This window comes from Haliaeetus albicilla, chromosome 14, assembly GCF_947461875.1.
Source record: "Haliaeetus albicilla chromosome 14, bHalAlb1.1, whole genome shotgun sequence".
NCBI classification, from domain to species: domain Eukaryota; kingdom Metazoa; phylum Chordata; class Aves; order Accipitriformes; family Accipitridae; genus Haliaeetus; species Haliaeetus albicilla.
The window spans coordinates 656429-677408 of NC_091496.1; the positions used below are offsets into that span (position 1 = coordinate 656429).

At 63.0% G+C, this 20980-nt stretch overlaps 3 protein-coding genes across 5 annotated transcripts; 2 read left to right on the forward strand and 1 right to left on the reverse strand.

Annotated features, from left to right (window-relative positions):
• The first annotated feature begins 2 nt into the window (after window positions 1-2).
• On the forward strand, window positions 3-1343 carry SCO2 (synthesis of cytochrome C oxidase 2). Its single transcript, XM_069801419.1, has 2 exons — window positions 3-87; window positions 570-1343. Exon 2 carries the CDS (start codon window positions 577-579, stop codon window positions 1312-1314), a length of 738 nt encoding a protein of 245 aa, XP_069657520.1. The 5' UTR covers window positions 3-87; window positions 570-576; the 3' UTR covers window positions 1315-1343.
• A 141-nt stretch (window positions 1344-1484) lies between these two features.
• On the reverse strand, window positions 1485-11850 carry NCAPH2 (non-SMC condensin II complex subunit H2). 3 transcript variants are annotated; one of them, XM_069801417.1, is made up of 21 exons: window positions 11610-11850; window positions 10835-11135; window positions 9939-10040; window positions 9423-9478; window positions 7929-8004; window positions 7147-7221; window positions 6883-6962; window positions 6260-6411; window positions 5787-5876; window positions 5395-5504; window positions 5210-5281; window positions 4947-5013; window positions 4536-4643; window positions 3649-3702; window positions 2966-3036; window positions 2697-2778; window positions 2469-2534; window positions 2235-2287; window positions 2026-2127; window positions 1793-1942; window positions 1485-1706 (listed from the first exon to the last, which is right to left on the reverse strand). In XM_069801417.1, exons 2-21 carry the CDS (start codon window positions 10940-10942, stop codon window positions 1569-1571), a joined length of 1812 nt encoding a protein of 603 aa, XP_069657518.1. In that variant the 5' UTR covers window positions 10943-11135; window positions 11610-11850; the 3' UTR covers window positions 1485-1568. The 3 variants fall into 3 exon arrangements, with proteins under 3 accessions (XP_069657518.1, XP_069657519.1, XP_069657517.1); XM_069801418.1 differs by having other exon boundaries at window positions 7147-7218; window positions 11605-11850; XM_069801416.1 differs by having other exon boundaries at window positions 11605-11850.
• Window positions 11851-11872: 22 nt separating this feature from the next.
• Window positions 11873-20744, forward strand: LMF2 (lipase maturation factor 2). Its single transcript, XM_069801415.1, has 14 exons — window positions 11873-12024; window positions 12620-12873; window positions 14610-14638; window positions 14929-15125; window positions 15371-15549; window positions 15784-15922; window positions 16319-16453; window positions 16594-16699; window positions 17103-17199; window positions 17343-17525; window positions 18641-18809; window positions 19156-19267; window positions 19634-19742; window positions 19821-20744. The coding sequence occupies exons 1-14, from the start codon at window positions 11928-11930 to the stop codon at window positions 20169-20171; spliced, it is 2157 nt and encodes a 718-aa protein (XP_069657516.1). The 5' UTR covers window positions 11873-11927; the 3' UTR covers window positions 20172-20744.
• Window positions 20745-20980: the final 236 nt, after the last annotated feature.

The window sequence follows — 20980 nt, forward strand, 5'->3', positions numbered from 1 at the left end:
GGCCTGTCCCGCCCACCCCCCGTGCTTCCGCTTCCGGGAGTAGCGGTGCGGCGCGCAGCGTAGGCGGGACGGGGTCAGAGGGCAAAGGTCAGTGGGGGCGGCAGAGGGCACCGGTGGGGGGGATGGAGGGCGGAAGGGTGGGGTCAGAGGGCGGCCGGCGGGAGGGGGCGGCCGGGCTGGGACCCAAGGGCGCCTGCAGGGGTGAGGGAGTCAAAGGGCACTGGGGGGGGTGGGGCTGGGGGTCAGAGGGCAGCGAAGGGGGGGGGGGAGGTGAGGGGTCAAGGAGGGACAGGGTTAGGAGGTCAAGGGGCAGCAGCAGGAGTGGGGTGAGGGATCAAAGGGCACCGGGGGGCAGGGCTGGGGGGTCAAAGGGCAGCAGGGGCGGTGGGGTGAAGGGTCAAGGGGCACCAGGTGGGGCAGGGCTGGGGCCAGTGGGTGGCAGGGCACAGGGCAGGGGTGGGAGGTCAGAGGGGGGCAGGAGGAGCGGGCCGAGGGGTCAAAGGGCACAGGGCAGGAGTCAGAGGGCAGCAGGCTGCGTTCCCCCCTCGCCATCGCGCCCCTCCCCGCAGCCCCGCCATGTTCCGGGCCCTGCTACCCGCCCGCCGCCTGCTGCCCGCCCGCCGCCCGCCGCTCCCCCGCCGCAACCTGGCGGCACGGGCGGCGGCAGGGGAAGGGCTGCCGCTGGGACGGCGTTTGGCGGTGGTGGCGGCAGTGGGGTCGGCAGCGGCGGCGGCGTGGCTGTACCTGCGGGAGGAGAAGGGGCGGCGGCAGCGGGCGCGGCGGCAGGCGGAGCTGCGGGCGTTGGCGCTGGGCCAGGGTGACTTCCGGCTGCTGGACCAGGAGGGTCGTCCACGGCAGAAGGCCGACTTCCGCGGGCAGTGGGTGCTGCTCTACTTTGGCTTCACCCACTGCCCCGACATCTGCCCCGAGGAGCTGGAGAAGCTGAGCCGGGCCGTGGAGCTGCTGGAGCGGGAGCCGGGCCTTCCTCCCCTCCAGCCCCTCTTCATCACCGTTGACCCCCAGCGCGACGATGTGGCAGCCATGAAGCGTTACGTCCAGGATTTTCACCCCCGGCTCCTGGGGTTGACCGGCAGCCCCGAGGAGGTGCGGGCGGCTGCCGACGCCTACCGCGTCTACGCCAGCACCGGCCCCAAGGACGAGGATGGCGACTACATCGTGGACCACACTGTCCTCATCTACCTGCTGGGCCCTGACGGGCTCTTCCTCGACTACTATGGACGCAGCAAGACGGACACCCAGATTGCCCAGAGCGTCCGCCGGCACATGGAGACTTACAAGCCCCTCCTCGACTGAGGAAAATAAATACGCCTGCGCCCCCAAAATGCCTCCTGCGGCTCCTGGTGGGCGAGGAGAGAGGGGAACACCCCTGTCGTCCCTCAGACCCGGCCCCAAGAGGAGAGATTGGTGCCAGCCCCAAGGGAAGGAGCTTTTCCTGCCCTGGGGACCCCCACCACAGCAGAGCCTTTACCAAAGTAGGGTTTTATTACCAAGAGTTGGGGCGGGGGAGGGGGGGTGGTGAGGGGTATGCGGAGAGGAGGGGTGCTCACTCAGGGGCAGGCGGAGGGGGGCTGGAAGGCGTGGAAGCGCTCCTGCGGCCGCTGGTGGGTGAGGAGCCGCAGGCGTGCCGTGTCCAGCGCCTGCTCCAGTCCCGGGTCCTGCGCCAGCTCCACCACGGAGTCGTTAGCCTGGGGGGGGGAGAGGGACGGAAGGAGAAAGGGAGCGGCGGGTGGGCTCCGCAGAGCCCCCTGCTTTCTGCTCCCCACACACTTACCAGCTGGAGGGTGGCCAGCATGTAGCGGCACACTTCGAAGGGGGGCTCCCCCGCCACCAGGCTGGCGAAGGACCGCCACTCGCCCAGGCGCCTGCAGCTGCTCGCTAGCGTGTCCCCGTAGCCGTGGATGTCAAAGGTGGCTCGCTCCTCCTGCAGGCAGAGCGGGCTCAGGCGCTGGGAGGGGGCTGCCGGGCCCCTGCCCACCCCAGCCCCCTGCCCGCATGGGTCCCTGCCTGTTCCTGCAGCAGCGGCCCAATCCTCTCCTCCCAGCAGCGGATGTGCTGGGACAGCTCCGTCTCCTGTGCGTACTTCTGGGAGTTGGCGATGAACAGCTCCTGCGGGGAGAGGGGAGCAGGGGCACCCGAACCTTCCCATCGCCTTCCCCCACCTCGCAGCATCCCTGCCCCGTCCCCACACCACGCCCCTGCCTATAGGCACCTACCACGTTCCTGCGCACCAGCTCCTCGTAGCCCAGCGAGCCCAGGTCAGGGGGGCCTGTGGGAGGGCAGAGTGTCACCAGCAGCAACACTATGCAGCCACCCCCTCCCACCGAGCAGGGATGAGGGACACTCCCCAGAAAGGATGGGGCACAGCCGCAGCCCCCCCCGCTGCAGCACGGAGGCTGCGGGGCTTGTGCCAAGGGGCGCGCGCTTGCCGGACCCCCACCAGCACTCACCCAGGGCTCCTTCCCCCAGCTCCTCCAAACCCTCAGCCTGGATGTCCTCGTACTCCATGAAGTCACCTGCCAGGAGGGGAGATGCGCTCAGTGCCGCCCCCCCCCAGCACCCACCAGCCCCCTGCCCACCCCAGGCCTGGCTTTGTCTCGATAAGGGCTGCCAGCACGGCAGGAGGGGGCAGGATGGGACCCCTGGCTGGGGAGGGAGGGTCTGGGGTGCTGAAGTACCTGCTCCTTCGTCGCAGTCAGCCCCGCGTTCCTCCTCCAGCAGAGCTGGCTCCTCCTCACGCGGCAGTGGACACAGCGGCTCCTGGTAGATAACAGCCATGAGCCCCCCCACAAGGGACCCCGTGGCCCACCGGAGCACGCAGGAGGGGTGCAAGGCACCAGGCCAGGAGCCCCCCCTGCCCTAGGTGTGTCCCCCCCCCCGTGAGGGCAGGCAGAGCTCCCGGCGAGCCCAGCTCCCCCCAGCCCTGCCCGGTGCTGTGCCCACTCACCGCCCGGCTCTGCAGCTTCCTCTGTGCCGCCATCCGCAACTTCTGCTCCTTCCAGTACAGCACCTCCAGATCTGCACAGAGACAGGGTGCACAGCCCTGGGGAGCTCCTCTGCACCCCAGGGGGGGACTCAGCCCGCACCTCCCAGCAAAGCCCCCCACCCTGGCACACCGCAGCTGTCGGGGTGCCTGCCCAGGCTCCCCTCACACAGTTTTGGGGCCGCAGGCAGGTGTGATGCCTGCCCTTCCCCCCCCGGCCCGCCTGGCACATGAGGGGCTCTGCAGCCAGCGGAGGCCAGATTTGGTTCAGCTGGTTTGCAGGTCTGCCTTTTGAAAGGGGAAGAGCTGCAAAACCTAGAAATTGCCTGTCATTCCTAAGCTAGAACACCCTCCTCCAGCCCCAACAGTGGGGCTTTCCCAGTGCCGCCTGTGCCCTCTGCAGCAAGCTCCCCTGGCACAGCCCTGCCACCGCGGCTCTGGCTCTGCTCCCTCCTGGGTGTTTGCCCCAGTCTCGGCTCCTCAGTGAGGCATCCCGCTGCTTTCCAGCCCAAAGCCCACCCAGGGAGGCTATGGGGCACAGGGCACGGCTGCAGTACAGGGCATGGCTGCGCCTTTGCCTGTGCTCAGAGCCACGGGCTGGGAGCAGAATGGCACCTTACTAACAGGCCCCACTGCGTCCCGCTCACCTGCAAATGTCGGCCCTTTCCTCCTGGTTTTCCTGCTGTCAGTGACGTTGTTATCTGGGAGAACCAGAAAGGATTAAAGTTACAAACCATCACAGATGCCAACTCCGTCAACACTCCCGGGGAAGCCAGCAGGGAGAATGGGCGTGCAAGGGGGGCTAGCAGCAGCAGGCAGCCCTCCAGTGACAGCACCACCGACCGCTTCCACTGCCGTCGCAGTGTGCAACAAGCCAGTTGTCACCTCCAGAGCCACCTCCTTTCCCCGCAAAGGCGTCCCAGCCATCCCTGGGACAGCCACCAGCAGCTCCAGTTCCCGCAGTCTAACGCAGCCTGCTCCGGCCACGGAAAGTGCAGCCCCACCTTAGGAGAGGGGGCAAGGGGCACAGCGGGGGCCGCCTCAGCAGTACGGGAGTGCGGGGGACTCCTGCTCTGACCTCTCCTCCTCCCCTCGCAGTACAACCCACCCACGTTTATAGTTAGGCTGCTATTATTTGACTCTCTGCGCCTCCTGTAAACGCGTCCTGTTTAACACCCTGCTGAGGTCAGAGCTCTGGCCAGCTGCTTCCTTCTCAGATCATTTGTCCCTTTCTCCTCGGTGCCTTGGTTAAGGTACAAACCCAGGTGAGGAGATCCTGGGCCAACAAAGGCGATTTGCATCCCACTCAGTAAATGGGATGGAGTTGCTTGGGCAGCTCCAGCAAGAGCAAGACCGGAGCACAGACAGAGGCTGCTACAGGACTGAAGCTGCTGCTGAACGGGGCCAGCCAGGACCGGAGCACCCATGGCAGAGGGGTTTGGGCAAGGCGATTCCTGGCAGAGAAGGGTCCTGCTGTGAGCCTGGCTGGATCACGGTGGGATCCTGCGGGAAACACGATGGCCACGATACTCACAGGCTGCAGAGAACCATTCCATGAAGTCCTGGAGCTTCCTCGGTCCCTTCCTCTTCCGCTTGCCACCAACGACATCGTCCAGGCCATGTGGCACCAGGAAGGGTCTCCCTGGAGGCAGGCAGAGATCAGCAGCCCTGCGCAAGCGGCACTGTGTGCCGCAAGGAGAGTCCCGTGCTGCTGCTCCAAGTGTAGCCCAGCCACCCCGAGGGTCCGGCACAGGGCAGCTGCCCCTCTCCCAGGCCCCTCTGCCCATCATGGAGCTGGGAAAGACCCGCCATGGCTCTGGGGATGCTGGAGGACAAGTGGCTGGGAAACGGAGCCTTGCTGCCCCTGCACAGCTGGGCCCTGGCCCGTCCAGGGCAAACCGAAACGCAGGGAGCAGTCCCTCTTCCCCAGCTCCACCTCAAATACCTTTCTTAAACGGCTTGTCCTCGGAGTCACCGAAGGGGTCGAGGCTTTGCCATGGATCCAGCATCTCCTGGCAGAGGAGTGAGCAGAGATGAAGCTGGCAAAGCTCCCTGTGGCACCCTGGGGTGGGCACACGGGAGCCACCTGGCTCCAGCAGGTCACCCCACCATTGGCACCAGCATGGCAGAGAGGGCAGGGATGTCCCAGGGCTTCCCACAGTGTCCCATGTGGACAGAGAGAGACTCCCCAGCTCTGGGCCCCCCTACCTTGAGGCGGGCTTTGGGGTCCTCGGCAGGGGCTCGCTCCCGCAGCACATACCCCTTCGTCCGGGGCACGCTCTGGTAGACACAGAATGAGCTGGTGAGATTCCCACAGCGCCAGGTAGTGAAGTGCGGGGCTCCGGGGAAGGAGTGAGGCGGCAGCACTGCCCTGAGCCCCTGCCCACACCCACCCTCTGCACCTCAATGTGTTCGTTAGGAGCCAGAGTCATTTCCACATCATCCTCCAGGGCCCCGGGCATGTCGTCATCTCTGCTGTCAGCATCGTCTGGTCCTGTGGCACCTGGTGGGGGGACTAAACGGTCAAACACCATAAAAGCCTCTGGGCTCTCCCATTTCCACCCCATCTGCTGTGGAGCTCCTCCAGGGAGCCTCGCTTGTCATGGCCAAGTGGCCAGCTGAAGCTGCTGAGAGGACCAGACTGCCTTGATACAAGAGGGCAGGAGCATCCCACGCGGCGGCAGCTGCCTGAACACACACAGCCCTGCCCAGCCCGGCCAGACGCACAGGCAGGAAGGACAAATGGCCAGACCTCCACTCAGCCCGCCGACCACGCACATCTCACCTCTGTCTGTGGAAAAGCTCAGCGCCTGGACGGGAGCCCTGCCAGTGCTGACACAATCCCTCCTGCTGCCGAGGACGCAGGACGGTGCTCCTGCCGAGGTGACAGAGGTGAGAGGTCACCAGCAGCCCCCTGGCAGGTGGGCTCCCACACTGCCCCTGCCTGCAGGAGCCCCAGCCACCGGCACTGACGGAGAGCAGCCTCGATGCTGCTCCTTCCCACCAGCCCCAGCGAGGCTGACAGCCATGGGCAGGCTCCCTGCTGCAGCCAGGGAGAGGGCAGGGGGCAGCTGCTGGCGTCAGCACCCTACCCTTGCCCAGCACCTGATCACCTCCAGCAACGAGGGGCCCTGCTCTTCTGGGAGGCCATTTTGCTGGAGGCAGGCGGCCAGCAAAGCACCCCGGGGTGCTTCCCACCCACAGTGTTGCCTCCCGGCCAGCAGGTCTGCGGAGATCCGTGCCCCAAGTCCCCTGTACCTGCCACTCTGCCGGGGCTCACTTCAAGCTGCTGCTCCTGTGGGCAGATGGGGGAGAGGCCTGCCGGCTCCAGCAGGAAGGCTCCGGTGGTGTGAGGGGTGCTCATGTTCATCCGGAAATCCTTCCGGCTGGCGAGGATCTCCCCTTTCCGGCTGAAAGCAAAAACCCGTCAGGGGACCCCCGAGACCAGGCTCTGCCCTGTCCCACTGGGAGCCTAGGGAGAGGGGCACTGGCCTGCCTTGGGGGGAGCCCCACTGGAGCATCCCCAAAGCCAAAGCCCCCCTGCTCCAGGGAATGCAGGGGGGAATCATCAGCCCCAGCCCTCCCGCTGGCCGTTCTCAGCTTCTCTGGCCCAGCAGTCTCGCTCGAATTTCCCAGCGTAGCCCCGGCTTGTCCCTCCCCTGGGGACCCTCCTGCCCTGCCCTCACCAGAGGGCTCCACACCTCCCAGCTGTCCAGGGCCTGTGGGATTATCCTGCCTGCCATCCACTTTTAACTGGGAAAGCACTGCTTCCTTGGCTAAGGCACAGGGAAAGCCCAATCCTACTACAACAACGGGACCAGGGGGCGACACCAAGTAAACCCATGGGAAGCGGCTGAGGGGCATGGCAAGGGGGCTTTCACCTGAACAGAGGGTTGTCCCTCTTGTCAGCCTCTTCTGGGGGGACCAAAGACATCGGAGTCAAGGGAATGACATTCACAGTCTGCGAAGGCAAGCAGGGTGGGATGGAGACCGGGGAAGGCACCCAGCATGGCACAGCACTGCCTGGGTGCCACCGTCCCCACAGAGCCTGGCTGGGACAGCAGCTGGCCCTGGGCACCCGTGGGATTCATCTGGGAAAACCCTGACGCAGGGAGGGACAGAAAAGGAGGAGTGGCTTCTCTTACTTTGGGCTGATGATCCTTCTTCATGTCCACGCTCACATGGCTGCTGTCCCCAATGTCGTCCAGGGAGAGAAACTGCTGAGGGAGTCCCACCAGCGGTCACCCTGGCTCAGCCTGCCAGGCTGCACCACCACTGAGGGACCCTAACCCTCCCACGGCTGCACCACGCAGGCGGGACAGACCCAGTGGCAGAGACGATGGAGCTGCAGCTTTTGAGCTGCTGTAGCAGGGCAGGAGCAGGGCTGTGGTGTGCAGCACTGCGAGGGCAGCACCCACCAGGCAGGAGGAAAGCAAGGAAGGAATGAAGGTGCCCGCTCCCACGGGAAAGGTCCAGCCCAGGCAGCCGCTGCTCTCCTGGGGGACAGAGTCCCGAGAGATAGCCCAAGTTAAGGATTAAGGGAAGGAAGGCTAAGCCCGGGGTGGGTGGGGGGAGGTCCCCACGCACTGCACAGGGGCTAGCTCTTCTCCAGGAGGGCTGCGAGGTAGCAGTTGATGTCCTGTGGAGGCCAGCAGTGTCCTGACAAAAAGCTCACCGAGTCCTCCCACCATGCCCAGGGGTAGATGTGGGGCTAAACACCCCCCTACTAGGGAACAGCAGGAAAGCATACACAGGAGACGGCAGCCACAGCGCTAGTCAGAAAGGGGGGAGCACTGGGGGCATCCCCCGCTGCCTGCGGCCCCTCGTACCCTTGCAGCCCAGCAGCTGAAACCAGCTCTGTCTGCGCACACAAGCCACCAAGCACTCCGCTCCCCATGCCACAACGGGGCACAGACACCCCTCTCACCTCCTCCTTGTCAGCCCCAAAGCTCGCATCGGTGTCTTTGCCGTCCTTCCCCAAGGAGCTGGGCTGTTTTTCCCGCCTGAGTCAGGGAGCAAAACACATGGTCAGGATCTGCCCGGGGCAGCAGGGAAGGGCTGGAGGCGAAGTGGCAGCAGGTTCCCTCCAACGCCACTGCAGCCGCTCTAAGGAGGAGCATCCCACAGCACTATGGACAGCACGGAGAGGTGATGGTGCGACCACCGGCACCGCCAGAGAGCTGTGCCATCAGCACACTCGAGCTAACACGCTCTTAGTGCTCCTCTGCGCCTGCCCAGGAGGGCAGTGGGGCGCTGCAAAGGAATTGGGGCTTGTGGGAAGAGGGGATCCAGCCTGCCCGACAAATCCCATCTGGAACAAAAACATCCTGCCAATTCCAGCTCAGAAGCTCTGTTACAGAAACAGAAGGGAACATTTCACTTCAATGCCACAGCACAGAAATAATTGTCGGAGACTTTCAGAAACCTCCACAACGGCTTCGCCTTGCTCCAGCCCAAGCAGAGCCACTTTCATGTCCTCTGCGTCAGCCTCCCCAGACAACTGGCAATATTTCCTTACAAGCAGGGCTCACGACTGGGCAGGGAGGTTCCTTCAGGAAGCTCATTTGCATGGTTGGAGCCAAGCAGTTGTTCGGAGCGAGGTGCGGCACAAAACCCTCGTCTTTCCCCAAATGCCCAGTCTGAGCACAGACAGAAGGGTGCTGTTAGCTGACCTCTCCTCAGTGGAGAGTGTGTTCAGAGCTGGCGCCAGGCTGACAACAGGCAAGTTACGCAAGGCAGCTTGGAGAGCTGCAGCGGCAGAGCCCCACTTTCAGCAATAAGGGGAAGAATAAATCCCAAGCTGCTTTGCCACATGAGACAGTTTATTCTCTGCTAAGATTTACTCTGTGGGACGCTGGGCGCTGCCCTCTCCTTACACAACAGCAAAGCGCTGCAGCAAGAAAACCACAGGATGATGCCACTGGAAGAGCGCATGGGGATGAGCATCGCCCCAGGCCCTCTGGGCTGAAGCAAGTCCCACCAGGGAACTTTTCTGCAACCACAACAATCCTTCTGCTTCAAAGAACTTTTTACGGGGCTGGAGACTGATGCGGCAATAGATTTGTTTGGTTTTTTAAAGCGATGATTGCCTAGTGGCAGAGTCGTCAGTAGCAGTAGAAGCAAGGCTCAGAGCGGGAGTGGGGGTCACGAACCTTCCCACAGGCTCTCTCTGCAGGTGGGGGCACAGTTTCATCCCCAAGAGGACGCACAGCTCATACGTTCTCGGGGCAAGCACTACCGAACTTCGGCAAGAAAGAAAGCGGGGAAGAGCTTAGGCCTTAACATGACGCAGAGGGAAAGAGCAGTGAGGCAGGAGCACGTGGCAGCATTTTCTGCCAAGGCAGCAATGGCGCGCTGGAGGGGAGCAGCCCTGAGCCCCTGGAAAAGCTGTCTCCCCGGGGGTGGGGGGAGCTCTACTTACTTTTTATTGGAGATGAAGTCGAGCATCTGGTAGACCAGCAAGTAGAGATACTCCACCTGCAAAATAGCAACCAGACTCTTGGAGAAGGAGAAAGCAGCTCCCAGAAAAGTTACTCCAGCTGATGCCAGGATGAACCACCACCCTCCCCTCGTCCCCAGGCAGCTGGAGTTTAATTTCTTGATAACCTTGTTATTCTTTTCACTGTTGAAGCCATTCTGAGGCCAGATTTGGGGAAGCAGGGTTTTTGTATTCCACTGTCTAGAGAAGAAAGTGCTGAACAGCAAAATTCTTGCTCTTTTCCAGGCTGCTGACGCCAATGTGTATAAAGGGGTTGAGTTTAGGAATTATAAATTTGTATCCTTTCATTTCCATTAGTCATTATTACATTCAAGTCTTTCAAATTCCCAGAGCAGCCCCCGTGGAGCTCGGCCTCAGGACCACCGGCTGAGGGATCGCAGAACAGGCAGGGCAACAGGACCAGGGCCACGACGTGGCAGTCACTGCCAGCCTCCTCACCTTCCTACTGTAGACGCAGGCGGAGCCCTGGATCAGCAGGGCTGCTTCTATGAAGTTCATGGTGGTTTTGCCATTGTCAAAGGAAATGCAGATTTGATCCAGCTGCGAAATACGCAAAAGAAGGAAAATGAAACGCAGATTCAAAGGCTAGATTTGGGGGTAGCACAGGGAGAAGGAAGAGTCAAGCATGCCAGCAGCACACCAGGGCGGCTGCGGGGGTGCAGACAGAAGGCCTGCCCGCTGTCGTGGTTTAACCCCAGCCAGCAACTAAGCACCATGCAGCCACTCACTCACTGCCCACCACCCAGGGGGATGGGGGAGAAAATCGGGGAAAAGAAGTAAAACTCATGGGTTGAGATAAGAACGGTTTAGTAGAACAGAAGAAACTAATAATGATAACGATAACACTAATAAAATGATAACAGTAATAATAAAAGGATTGGAAGATACAAATGATGCATGGTACAATTGCTCACCACCTGCACATCGACGCCCAGTTAGTCCCTGAGCGGCAATCCCCCCGCCCCCACTCCCCCCAGTTAATATACTGGGCATGACATCACATGGTATGGAATGCCCCTTTGGCCAGTTTGTGTCAGCTGTCCTGGCTGTGTCCCCTCCCAACTTCTTGTGTCCCTCCAGCCTTCTCGCTGGCTGGGTGTGAGAAGCTGAAAAATCTTTGAATTTAGGCTAAATATTACTTAGCAACAACTGAAAACATCAGTGTGTTATCAACATTCTTCTAATACTGAACTCAAAACACAGCACTGTACCAGCTACTAGGAAGACAATTAACTCTATCCCAGCTGAAACCACGACACCCACGCAGGCAGGGCTGAAGGGCATCACTCTTGACCTCCCCAACCCAGCACAGGGGACGCAGGGCCCCCCCTTACCTCCTCCAGGTACTCCCCGAGCTGGGCAGCCACATCCACCTCCCAGTTCTTGGTGAGGTCGCGGATGGGCTGCAGGAGGTGCAGGAAGCGTGATTCCACCTCCGCCATAGCGGCAGCTCCCAGCAGAGGAGCTCACAGCCTGCTCAGCCGCTGGGGAGACCTGTAGGGTCTTTAAACAGGCTTAAACCACCTGTTTCTCAACAGATGATCCCATGGGTGACATTTGAGGGTCGCAGGTCACTTAGAGTTGGGTGCAGTTGATGCCTTATGGTAGTCAAGTAGTGTAGAAACCTGAAGTCAACTGGATTCCAACAGAAATATAAATTTTCAGTAAACACAGAATCATTTAGGTTGGAAAAAACCCTTAAGCTCATCGAGTCCAACCATTAACCCAGCACTGCCAAGTCCACCACTAAACCACGTCCCTAAGCGCCATGTCTACACATCTGTTAAACACCTCCAGGGATAGTGACTCCACCACTTCCCTGGGCAGCCTGCGCCAGGGCTTGACAACCCTTTCGGTGAAGACATTTTTCCCAATATCCAATCTACACCTCCCCTGACACAACTTGAGACCGTTTCCTCTTGTCTTATCGCTTGTTACTTGGGAGACGAGACTGACCCCCACCTCGCTACAACCTCCTGTCAGGTAGCTGTGGAGAGCGACGAGGTCTCCCCTCAGCCTCACAAAAAAAAAAAAAAAAAAAGGCAGAATACCACCAGATGAGCACTCGAGAACCCAGAACCAGAAAACCAACGCCGTCTTTCACCTCACCAGAGCAGCCGGAGGTCAAGCCGCACACAAAAACCGCCGGGACAGCCGAGCCACTCCGAGACAAAACGCCAGCACCAAACCCGCCCGCCACCAGGTGGACGCTGCCCGCAGCCGCGGGCTCCCTGGGCGGGTGCAGGGTCCCGGCGGGACCGACCCCCAATCCCACCCCTCACCAGACCCCGCCGGCAGCGGCAGCGATCCCCCTCCGCGTCGCCATTTTGTGTTTCCCGCCCGACGTGAGGCGCGCGGGGCTGCTGCGCGCTGACGCCTGTGCGTGCTGACGTAAGCGTGCGCGCTGAGGTCGCTCAGCGGCCCGCCATGGGGGAACCGCCGCGGCGGCCGCGGTCGTTGTTCCTGGCCGGGCTGGCCGCTGCCTACCTCGCCGCCTTCGCTTCGCTCTACGTTCAGATCCCCGGTACGGCGGTGGAGGAGCGGGGGGAGGGGGAGGGAGGGGGGGGTGCGCCCGTCCCCGGGCTTGGCGTGTGGGGGGCGGCCGGTTAGGCCCCACCGGCGGAGCCCGGGCTGCAGCGGGTGCTGGAGGCGGGGGGTGGGGTGTCCCAGTGGGGCCGGGATGGCTGAGCTGTGCAGCGAAGAGCTGCTGAGGCCGGCCCTCCATGGGGAGAGGGTCCTTCCCCTCCTCCCCGCCGCTCCCCCACACCAAGGGAGGAGTGGGGAGGGTCCAGGGGCTGCTCCAGACCCTTGCACCCCCACCCCGGGAGCACCCTGACAGACTTCTGCTCGCACAGATCTCCCCTGCCTGCAGCAGGCAGGGCGTTTGTCTCCCTTCTATGTGGCCAGGCTGGGTCTGGCAGCCGCTGGGTTCCACGTGGGTTCTTCCCGTTGCTGCTCCGTTCCCAGTTCCACGAGGAAACCGGGAAGCTAGCGTGCAGGAAGAACTAACTGGAATCCCCCCCTCCCTACCAGCGCCTCGACAAGCGGGGGGCTTCCCAGTTCTGCTGCCCCAGACTTATGGGGAGGCTTTGTCACCACTGTCGCTATCCCGTTTCCAGGGCTGTACGGGAGAGATGGCATCCTGCCGGCCCGCAAAGTGTTACGCCTCAGCGGGAAGGGGCTATGGGAACAACTATGGGATTTTCCCACCTTGTTGTGGCTCAGTCCCCGCCTGGGTTTGGATACGGAGCTGGGGATGGAGCTGCTCTGCCTCCTCGGCGTCCTCGCCTCCTTCAGCGCCTTGCTGTTCGAGCCACTGCGGGACAGCCTGCTCTTCGCCCTGCTGTGGGTGCTCTATCTCTCGCTCTACCAGGTATGAGATCGGTTGGGCTTGTGGTGCCCTAGAGGGGTCAGAGCTGGGACCTAGGAGGGTGAGGGGGTGATGTTCTTGCGTTAGCATCATCCTACAAGCTCCTGACATGCTCATCTTCCCTCATGGCACTGGGGGAAGGTGCTGGCAGTTCCCTGGCTCGTGGAGGGGAGGTACAACCCCATCCTTGTGCTGGTTCTTGGTGCCTTCCCTGGGATAAAACCCTCCCAGACTTGCCTGCAAAGCCAATTCCCACACCTCTGGCACCTGCCCGCCCACAGTCTTGCCAAGCCCTCCTGGGGCCCTTGTCCCACTCGCCAAGCCCTTTCCCCGTGTCCCGTGAGAGCTCTGTGCCCCCCAGCCATGAATCCACCCTCCTGAGCCGTTTGCGCTCGATGCCGGCGCTGGCAGCTTGGTGCAGAGGAGCTCGGGTGAGTCAGAGCCTGCTAGTGCAAGCCACGGCAGGAGGAGGGTTTCTCTTCCCTCTGAAACCAGGGGAATTAAAGAGGAAAAACCCGCCTGTGCTTGGAGATCCTTCTCGGCCTGGGTGGCTGTTACCCCAGGCAGGAGCTCTCCTGCCCTGCCAGAAGGCAGCCCGGGGGGCTGGCAGTGTCGGCAGCCCTCACTGGTCCCTCCTGCCAGGGTTCAGGCTGTGTCCAGCACCGGTGGCTGTAGGGAACAGTGTTGAGAGGCTGGAAAAGTGAGGTGACAGCCATGGGAGTAGGGTTTCTCCCGTGCTGGGGGGGGGGGGGGGGGGCTACCCTGTGGCACCGTTACCCCATCCCCTTTGTCCTGCTCACGGTCTCACTGGCATGCAGCCGTGCCCCACGGGGAGCCGTTGTGAGCAGCTCCCCTCGCATGGGCAGCCCTGCTGAGCTGTGTGGCCCGTGTTTGGGGCCCAAGGGGGAGGCAGGGTGGGAGCCAGGGCTCTGAAGTGACTCACTGCCTCGGCAGGGAGAGGAAGCAGCATTCGCAGCTTTGCGGGGCCTGGGAGCCCTGGGTGACTCCCACCCACAGGGACTCTTGTTTCCCAGCACATGGCTGCGGGGCTGCTGTGCCATGCCACAGCGTGTACGGCTCTGCCTCCTCCCAGCCCCGTGTGCCAGCCCGGCCTTCCTCTCCTCGCTCCCTTTTAAGGTGATGCTGGAGAGAAAGTCCCTGCTCCTCCCCAGCACCGGTCTCCCTCCCCTCCAGCCCTCTGCCCTGCCGCCAGCTGGGTCTGCAGCCTGGTCTGCTGTCAAGCACCACTCTGGGCCCAGCTGCAGGCAGGAGGGACAGTGCCCAGGGCTGGGAGCACCCAGGCAGCAAGGCAGCACAGAGCAGCACTCCCCTGCAGCCCCCCAGCCCTGGCCTGGTGCCTTCCTCCACCTTGCGATTGATGCTGCTGTGCCTGGGGCATAGCCCTGGACACCGGAGCAGTTCCAGGCTGTGGTTCCCGGCACAGCCGCCTCCCCGGCACACCTAACTGGGGAGCATCCTCCTTCTCTGCCCCCAGCAGTGCCTTTGTGGCATCTTGGTGCTGCTGCTCTCAGCAGCAAGTTGAGGCCGCTGCTCTGCTCCTTGGGTTTGGCCTGTAGCCCAGTCGTGGGAAAGGAGCTGCCAGCGGCACCAAGGGGGAGCCAGGAGGGATCTGTAGCCGCCCCTCGGCCCTTCTGCCCGCTCCCTGCAGGGTGGGTGTGGGGAAGGGAGAGGGGTCCAAACCTGTGCCCTGCTCACTGCTCTGCTCCCTCTCTCTGCAGGTGGGGCAGGTCTTCCTCTACTTCCAATGGTAAGTCAGCCCTGCATCCGCGCTTCCAGCACACCTGCCCTGGGCAGGGGGCTGCTGCAGGGGCTCTATGCGGACAGAGCTGTCCTGTCCTGACTTCGACTGGCCCACGGCTTGCCCAAACCCCAGGGCAGGGAGGTTTGGGTGCGGAGAGCTGTCCCCTCTGCGGGAAGCAGCGGCAGGCCCCTTGGCACCCTGGGGTCTCAGTGCCAGCACAGCTGGGACGGGAGCTGGCTGCCCCAAGGGGTCTGTGGACCCAGGGTGGCAGTGGAGGACAGCGGTGTTCCCCACAGGGATAGCCTCCTGCTGGAAGTGGGATTCCTGGCGGTGCTGGTGGCCCCCCTGCGCCTGCTGAAGTGGCGGTCCACGGCCTGGCGTGCCCATGACAGCATCACCTTCTGGCTGGTGCGCTGGCTCCTCTTCCGGCTGATGTTCGCCTCTGGTGTGGTGAAACTGACCAGCCGCTGCCCCACCTGGTGGGGGCTCACAGGTGAGGGGTGCCGCGGGTTGTGGGGTGTCACAGGCTTTGGGGCACCCCTCCCAGGCAGGGAGAGCGGGGGCATTTCCCCAAGCCTCAGGCTGGGCCTCCTGTGCCCCGTAGGCAGCTGCAGGGCTCTGGGCAGCTCCTGCCAGCACCTCTCCCATGTTCGGCACAGCTCTGCAATGGCTCTGCCTGCTCCGACTTGTGTCCCCACTCCCCTCTCTGCACCTCTGACCCCTCCTGTCCCCCTCCAGCTCTCACCTATCACTACGAGACCCAGTGCATCCCCACGCCAGGTGCCTGGTTTGCCCACCAGCTGCCTGTCTGGTTCCAGAAGTTCAGTGTGGTGGCCACCTATGTCATCGAGATTGCCATCCCACTTCTCTTCTTCGCACCCATCCGCCGCCTCCGGCTCTTTGCCTTCTACAGCCAGGTGGGTGGGCAGAGCCGGACCCCCCCCTTCCTGCCTCTCCTGCCGCCAGGTGTTGTGGGGCTCCCCAGGGGCAGGGGGACCGGCTTAGTCTGTGGGCAGGACAGGCTCCTTGCTCTGCGGGCCCTTGCGGGCAGGACTACCCCGGGTGCTGGGAGCTGGGCATGCACTGGGGTGGTCCCCCAGGCAGTCAGCTCAGCACTGTGACACCCCAGCCCTGCCTTCGCTCCTCCCCAGGTGCTGCTGCAGGTCCTCATCATCCTCACGGGTAACTACAACTTCTTCAACATGCTCACCATTGTCCTGGCCTTCTCTCTGCTGGATGAGGAGCACGTGGGGCACTGGCTGGGGCGCAGCAAGAAGAGGCATGCCAGCAGTGAGTCCCTGGAAGCCCTGTTTTGGTGGGGTGGGGTCTGGTTTCTGCTGTGCCTGGGGTGGGGAGGGGACAGGCCACCATCGCTGACCACCCCTGTCCGGGTGTGACTGCGAGAGGCAGCGTTCTGGCCACCTGCAGCTGCCCTCTGGCTCAGTGCTGTGAGAGCTGCTGCCAGCATGGCCGCCTCGCCTGCCCCTGGGGTGGGGGTCTGTGCCCGTGGGGTGCTCAAGCTGGGTCCCCCATGAAGCAGCATGTTGGCTTCTGCCGTGGGATGTGCTCAGCGCTGCCCGCTCGCCCTCTCCCTGCCTGGACTCAGGGTGTGTTTTGTGCCCCTCCGTGCCACGGTGGGTTGGGCTCGCTGAGCCCCCGGCGTTTAGCAGCCCTGCTCTGTCGCAGCCTGGCCCCCCAGCCTGCGGTCCCTCCTCTCCACCCTGCTGGAGATGAGCACCTATGGCTTCCTGCTCTACTGGAGCATCCAGTACTTCAGCCTGGAGATTAACTGGGAGAAGAGGCTGCTGGACTCCAAAGTGGGTACGTCACAGCCAGGCCCACGGGGGCTGCCAGCCCGTTGTCCCCACGGCCCAGTGGCAGCGCCTGGGCTCCTGCACCCCCAGTGGCTCCTGGGGCAGGAGGGGCTCCTCTCTGACCCTGTGGGTTTTCCTTCACTCCAGCCTTCACCTATCACGAGTTCACAACGTGGCTGCGGGCAGTGACCCTGCCACTGGTGGGGCTGGGCTTCCTCTCGCTCTCCTGGGAGATCCTCTCTGCCATGTACAGGTGCGTGACGGGGGGTGACAGAGTCAGTTCCCCCTGCCGGGCCTCGTAGCTCTGCCATGACAGCTGAGCAGGAACGGGGCAGCCGGTGTGGGTGGCCTGGTGCCACTCCTGAGGGTGTGATTCGTGCATGGAGGGATGCTTGGATCTTGTGGGCACTGGGGGAGCTGGTGTGGGGTGCTTGGAGCCAGGCGGAGGGCTGGACCCTGGGGCTGTGTGGGGTGGGTGCCCGGTTCGGGGGTGCTGGGTGAGATAGGAGGGATTTTCCTCTGCAGCACTGGAGTGGGGCTTAGCCCTCCACCGCTTTGGGCACAGCATGGGTGGCTCTGAACCCTGCAGATGACAGCCAGAGCTCCAGACTGCAGTGCTGTGCAGCTCTGATCTGTTTCTCCCCCACACCTTGCAGGTGTGCCTGCGTCCGCGGCTGCTTCTGGAAGCTCTGGGCCATGCTGCAGTGGGCCGTCTTCGCCACAGCAACCATGGGGATGTTTGCCATCAGCTTGGTGAGTGAGTGGGAAGTGTCTGGGGAGGGCAGGAGACAGCAGAGCCTGCATTTGTCTTGGTGTATGGGGAGCTGGAAACTTGGCCTGGGCCCCCCAGGCTGCTCCTAGCCGTGGTGACAGAGCCACTCTCTGCTACTCCCTAGGTGCCCTTCACCTACATTGACTATGAGTCCAACGGCAAGCTGTGGCCCGGCATCCACCAGATGTTCAACGCGGTCGAACGCTTCCAGGTGGTGAACTCCTATGGGCTCTTCCGCAGGATGACGGGCGTCGGGGGGCGGCCCGAGGTGGTGCTGGAGGGCAGCTACGACAAGCAGACCTGGATGGTGAGCCACCATTTCATAGAATCACAGAATCATTTAGGTTGGAAAAGACCATTAAGATCATTGAGTCTGATTGTAAATCTAGCACTGCCAAGTCCACCGCTAACCCATGTCCCTAGGCGTCACACCTACATGTCTTTTAAATACTTCCAGGCATGGTGACTCCACCACTTCCCTGGGCAGCCTGTGCCAGTGCTTCACAACCCTTTCAGTGAATAAATTTTTCCTAATATCCAATCTAAATCTCCCCTGGCACAATTTGAGGCTGTTTACTCTCATCCTATCACTTGTTACTTGGGAGAAGAGATTGACCCCCACCTCTCTACAGCATCCTTTCAGGTAGTTGTAGAGAGTGATAAGGTCTCCCCTCAGCCTCCTTTTCTCCAGGCTGAACAAGCCCAGTTCCCTCAGCTGCTCCTCATAAGACTTGTGCTCTAGACCCTACACCAGCTTCGTTGCCCTTCTCTGGACATACTCCAGCATCTCAATGTCTCTCTTGTAGTGAGAGGCCCAAAACTGAACACAGTATTTGAGGTGCAGCCTCACCAGTGCTGAGTACAGGGGAACAATCACTTCCCTGGTCCTGCTGGCCACACTATTTCTGACACAAGCCAGGATGCTGTTGGCCACCTGGGCACACTGCCAGCTCCTATTCAGCTGGCTGTCAACCAACACCCCCAGGTCTTTTTTTGCCAGGCAGCTTTCCAGCCCCTCTTCCCCAAGCTTATAGTGCTGCACGGGGTTGTTGTGACCCAAGTGCAGGACCCAGCACTTGGCCTTGTTGAATCAAGTTCGACAATCACATTTGGCGCCGAAGGGGCTGTGCGGGAGCTGCGGCTGGTTGGGTAGGGCAGCTGGGGACAGGCACTGAGGAATGGACTCCAGTGGAGCCAAGCATCCCTGTCCTGCTGGCTTGGTCCCCTCTGGGGCACCCAGCCGTCCCCCATGGGCTTTGTCTCTCTGGAAGGAGCTGGTAACCCCAGGAGGTGAGGGGGGGTGAGTCTGGGGGAGCTCTGCCCCCAGGATGGTGGAGCTGGTGGAGGTCCAGGTCTGACCCCCACATGCCAGTCCCCACTGCTGGATGCCCCCCCCAGCCCACTCTGTTCCCTGCCCCACAGGAGATTGAGTTCATGTACAAGCCCGGGAACGTCAGCGCGGCCCCCGCCGTGGTCACCCCACACCAGCCCCGCCTCGACTGGCAGATGTGGTTCGCAGCCCTGGCCCACCACAGCAGCAGCCCCTGGTTCACCAGCTTCGTCTACCGCCTGCTGCAGGGCAAGAAGGACGGTGAGCGGGGCTGGGGACAGGTCGTGCTGGGGGCTCCCGGGGCCCAGTGCTGTAGCAGAGGCAGCCCAAGGCCCCGTACCTGGCAGTTGTGCCACAGCAAGGACCTCCGTCCTGCGCAGTGGCAGGGATGGAGGGGGGGCTGCCTGGGCTGAGCCCCCTGGAGCAGCAGGCAGGGCTGCGTCCCACCCTGTCTGGGGGCTGTTGCTGGCCCCCTGCAGCAGGTCTGTGTCCCAGGCCCTTTCCTGGGGATTTGGGGCCCCTGGGCTCCAGCCCTGCAGCGGTTTGGGGTGTCCCCGCAGCAAGGGGCATGGGATCCTGGCGGGGGCTAACGCTGTGTCTCTGGCAGTGATCCGCCTGGTGCAGGTCGACGAGTCCCGGTACCCCTTCAGCGCTCAGCCCCCTGTCTACATCCGCGCGCAGCTCTACAAGTACTGGTTCACCGGCAGCGCCGAGGGCAGGTGAGCAGCACCAGGATGGGTGTGCCAGTGCCTGCACCCCCTCTGCAGCCATGCTTTGCTCCGCGAAGCTGATGTGACACCACATCGACACGCAGATGGCGCGGGTGTGTGTGCTGGCTGTGTTCAGGCAGCTCGGGGAGGGGGCGTGGGGTGGGAGGGCTGAATTTGGGAGCTGCTTCTCACCTGGTTAATTGGCTCATTAACTCGGCAGCTCATCAGTGCCCTGAGCTCTGCTTTGGCAAGGCTGGGTCGCTGCGTGGGGGGAGGCAGGAGCATGGCCTGCTCCTGCCTTGTGGGCAGAGCTGCCCTGCTCCTGCCTGGGCTGGCGGGGCGGAGGGCTGGGCGCTGAGCTCTCCTGTCCTGCAGCGAGGGGCCTGCGCCGTGGTGGCGGCGGCAGCACGTGCAGGAGTTCTTCCCCACCGTCTCCTTGGGCGACCCCACACTGGAGAGCCTGCTCAACCAGCACGGGCTGAAGGTAAGGCATTGCGCCATGGCCACTCCACGGTCCCGGCCGAGGGGCAGCCCTGACACCCCTCTTCCCCTCGCCCCGCAGGACAAGATGTCGCTGAAGCGCTCGGCGGACGCCTTCCTTCCCTGGCTGCTGCAGTCCCTCCGCCAGCTCAGCCGCCCCTTCTCCGGCCCTGCCATCCTCTGGTCCCTGTACCTCGTGGTGGCCACTGTCTACCTCCTGCGAGCCCTGGGCCGCCGGCCCCGGGGGGGTGCACCCCCCGCCCGCCACAAAGGCCCCAGGCGGGGGGACCCTGCCGACCGGGGGGGCGGCGAGAAGAATGGGCAGGTGCGGAGGAAGGAGGCAAAAGAGACGGAGGAGAAAGGCGAGGGCCGGACCCGGGGGGCAGCTGACGGCCACGGTGACAGCCTCCGTGGCACCAAGAAGAAGAAGTAGAGCCTGGAGCCGCTGGTCCAGGCCCCGTCTTCCACCCATGGACTGATGGAGCTGCCTGTGGGCCCCGCTGCCTCCCCTCATCCCGGCTGTCTGCCCCTGCCTGCCTCCCTGGCATGGGGGTCCCTGGCTGGGGTGCAAGCAGGCCCCCCCACCCCTGCTGTCACGCTGCCTGCCTGCCCCGGGGTGAGCTTGCTGCTCTCTTCCCCTGCCAGTGCCTTTACGCACAGCACAGTCATTGCTCGCAGATGGCAGAGCGGGGCAGCTCCCTCGCCGCTGCCCCTCTGTCTCCTCCCCAGTCTGGGCCCTGTGGTGGGGCCATGCCGGGCTGCAGCAGGGTGCTGAGCGCCGGCGGGATGATGCTCAGCACTGGCAGGAGCAGCTTTGGGCAGCCACAGCGAGGCAGCACCAGCCCTCCCGGTTATCACGCACAGCCCCTGGACCCGCTCTGGGGGAAGTTTGGGGTGCTGCCCACCCCCCCAGCGGGAGGACTCTGGCTGTAACGTGCTTCCCATCGGCTCATCCGTGAGCACAGAGGTTTCCTATAATTTTCTAAATAAAGCCTTTGACATTCCAGCCCCGCAGGCTCTCCCTGGAGCTGGGTGGGCTTTGGGGGGGTCCTGCCTCAGCCCTTGCCCTTCTCCCACCTGATGAGAGGGGATGGGGATGGGGATGGTGCCGGTCCCCCCACCTCTCGCTGCTGTTAGCCCTACACCTGTGGGGCTGGGGGCTGCCAAGGGTGCAACGGGCACTGGGGCTGTGTGACAAGCAGGTTTATTGTATAGTCCCGGTGCTCCCTGTGGCAAGCCGGC

Excerpts from the sequence above, each read along its gene's own strand:
- SCO2 (XM_069801419.1), top strand. The coding sequence starts at position 577 with ATGTTCCGGGCCCTGCTACCCGCCCGCCGCCTGCTGCCCGCCCGCCGC.
- NCAPH2 (XM_069801417.1), bottom strand. The coding sequence starts at position 10,942 with ATGGCGGAGGTGGAATCACGCTTCCTGCACCTCCTGCAGCCCATCCGC. Across the intron at positions 10,041-10,834 it reads TCGGGGAGTACCTGGAGGAG|CTGGATCAAATCTGCATTTC; the intron begins GTAAGGGGGGGC and ends CGTATTTCGCAG. Across the intron at positions 9,479-9,938 it reads CCTGCGTCTACAGTAGGAAG|GTGGAGTATCTCTACTTGCT; the intron begins GTGAGGAGGCTG and ends GCTATTTTGCAG.
- LMF2 (XM_069801415.1), top strand. The coding sequence starts at position 11,928 with ATGGGGGAACCGCCGCGGCGGCCGCGGTCGTTGTTCCTGGCCGGGCTG. Across the intron at positions 12,874-14,609 it reads TCTATCTCTCGCTCTACCAG|GTGGGGCAGGTCTTCCTCTA; the intron begins GTATGAGATCGG and ends CTCTCTCTGCAG. Across the intron at positions 16,700-17,102 it reads ATCCTCTCTGCCATGTACAG|GTGTGCCTGCGTCCGCGGCT; the intron begins GTGCGTGACGGG and ends CACACCTTGCAG.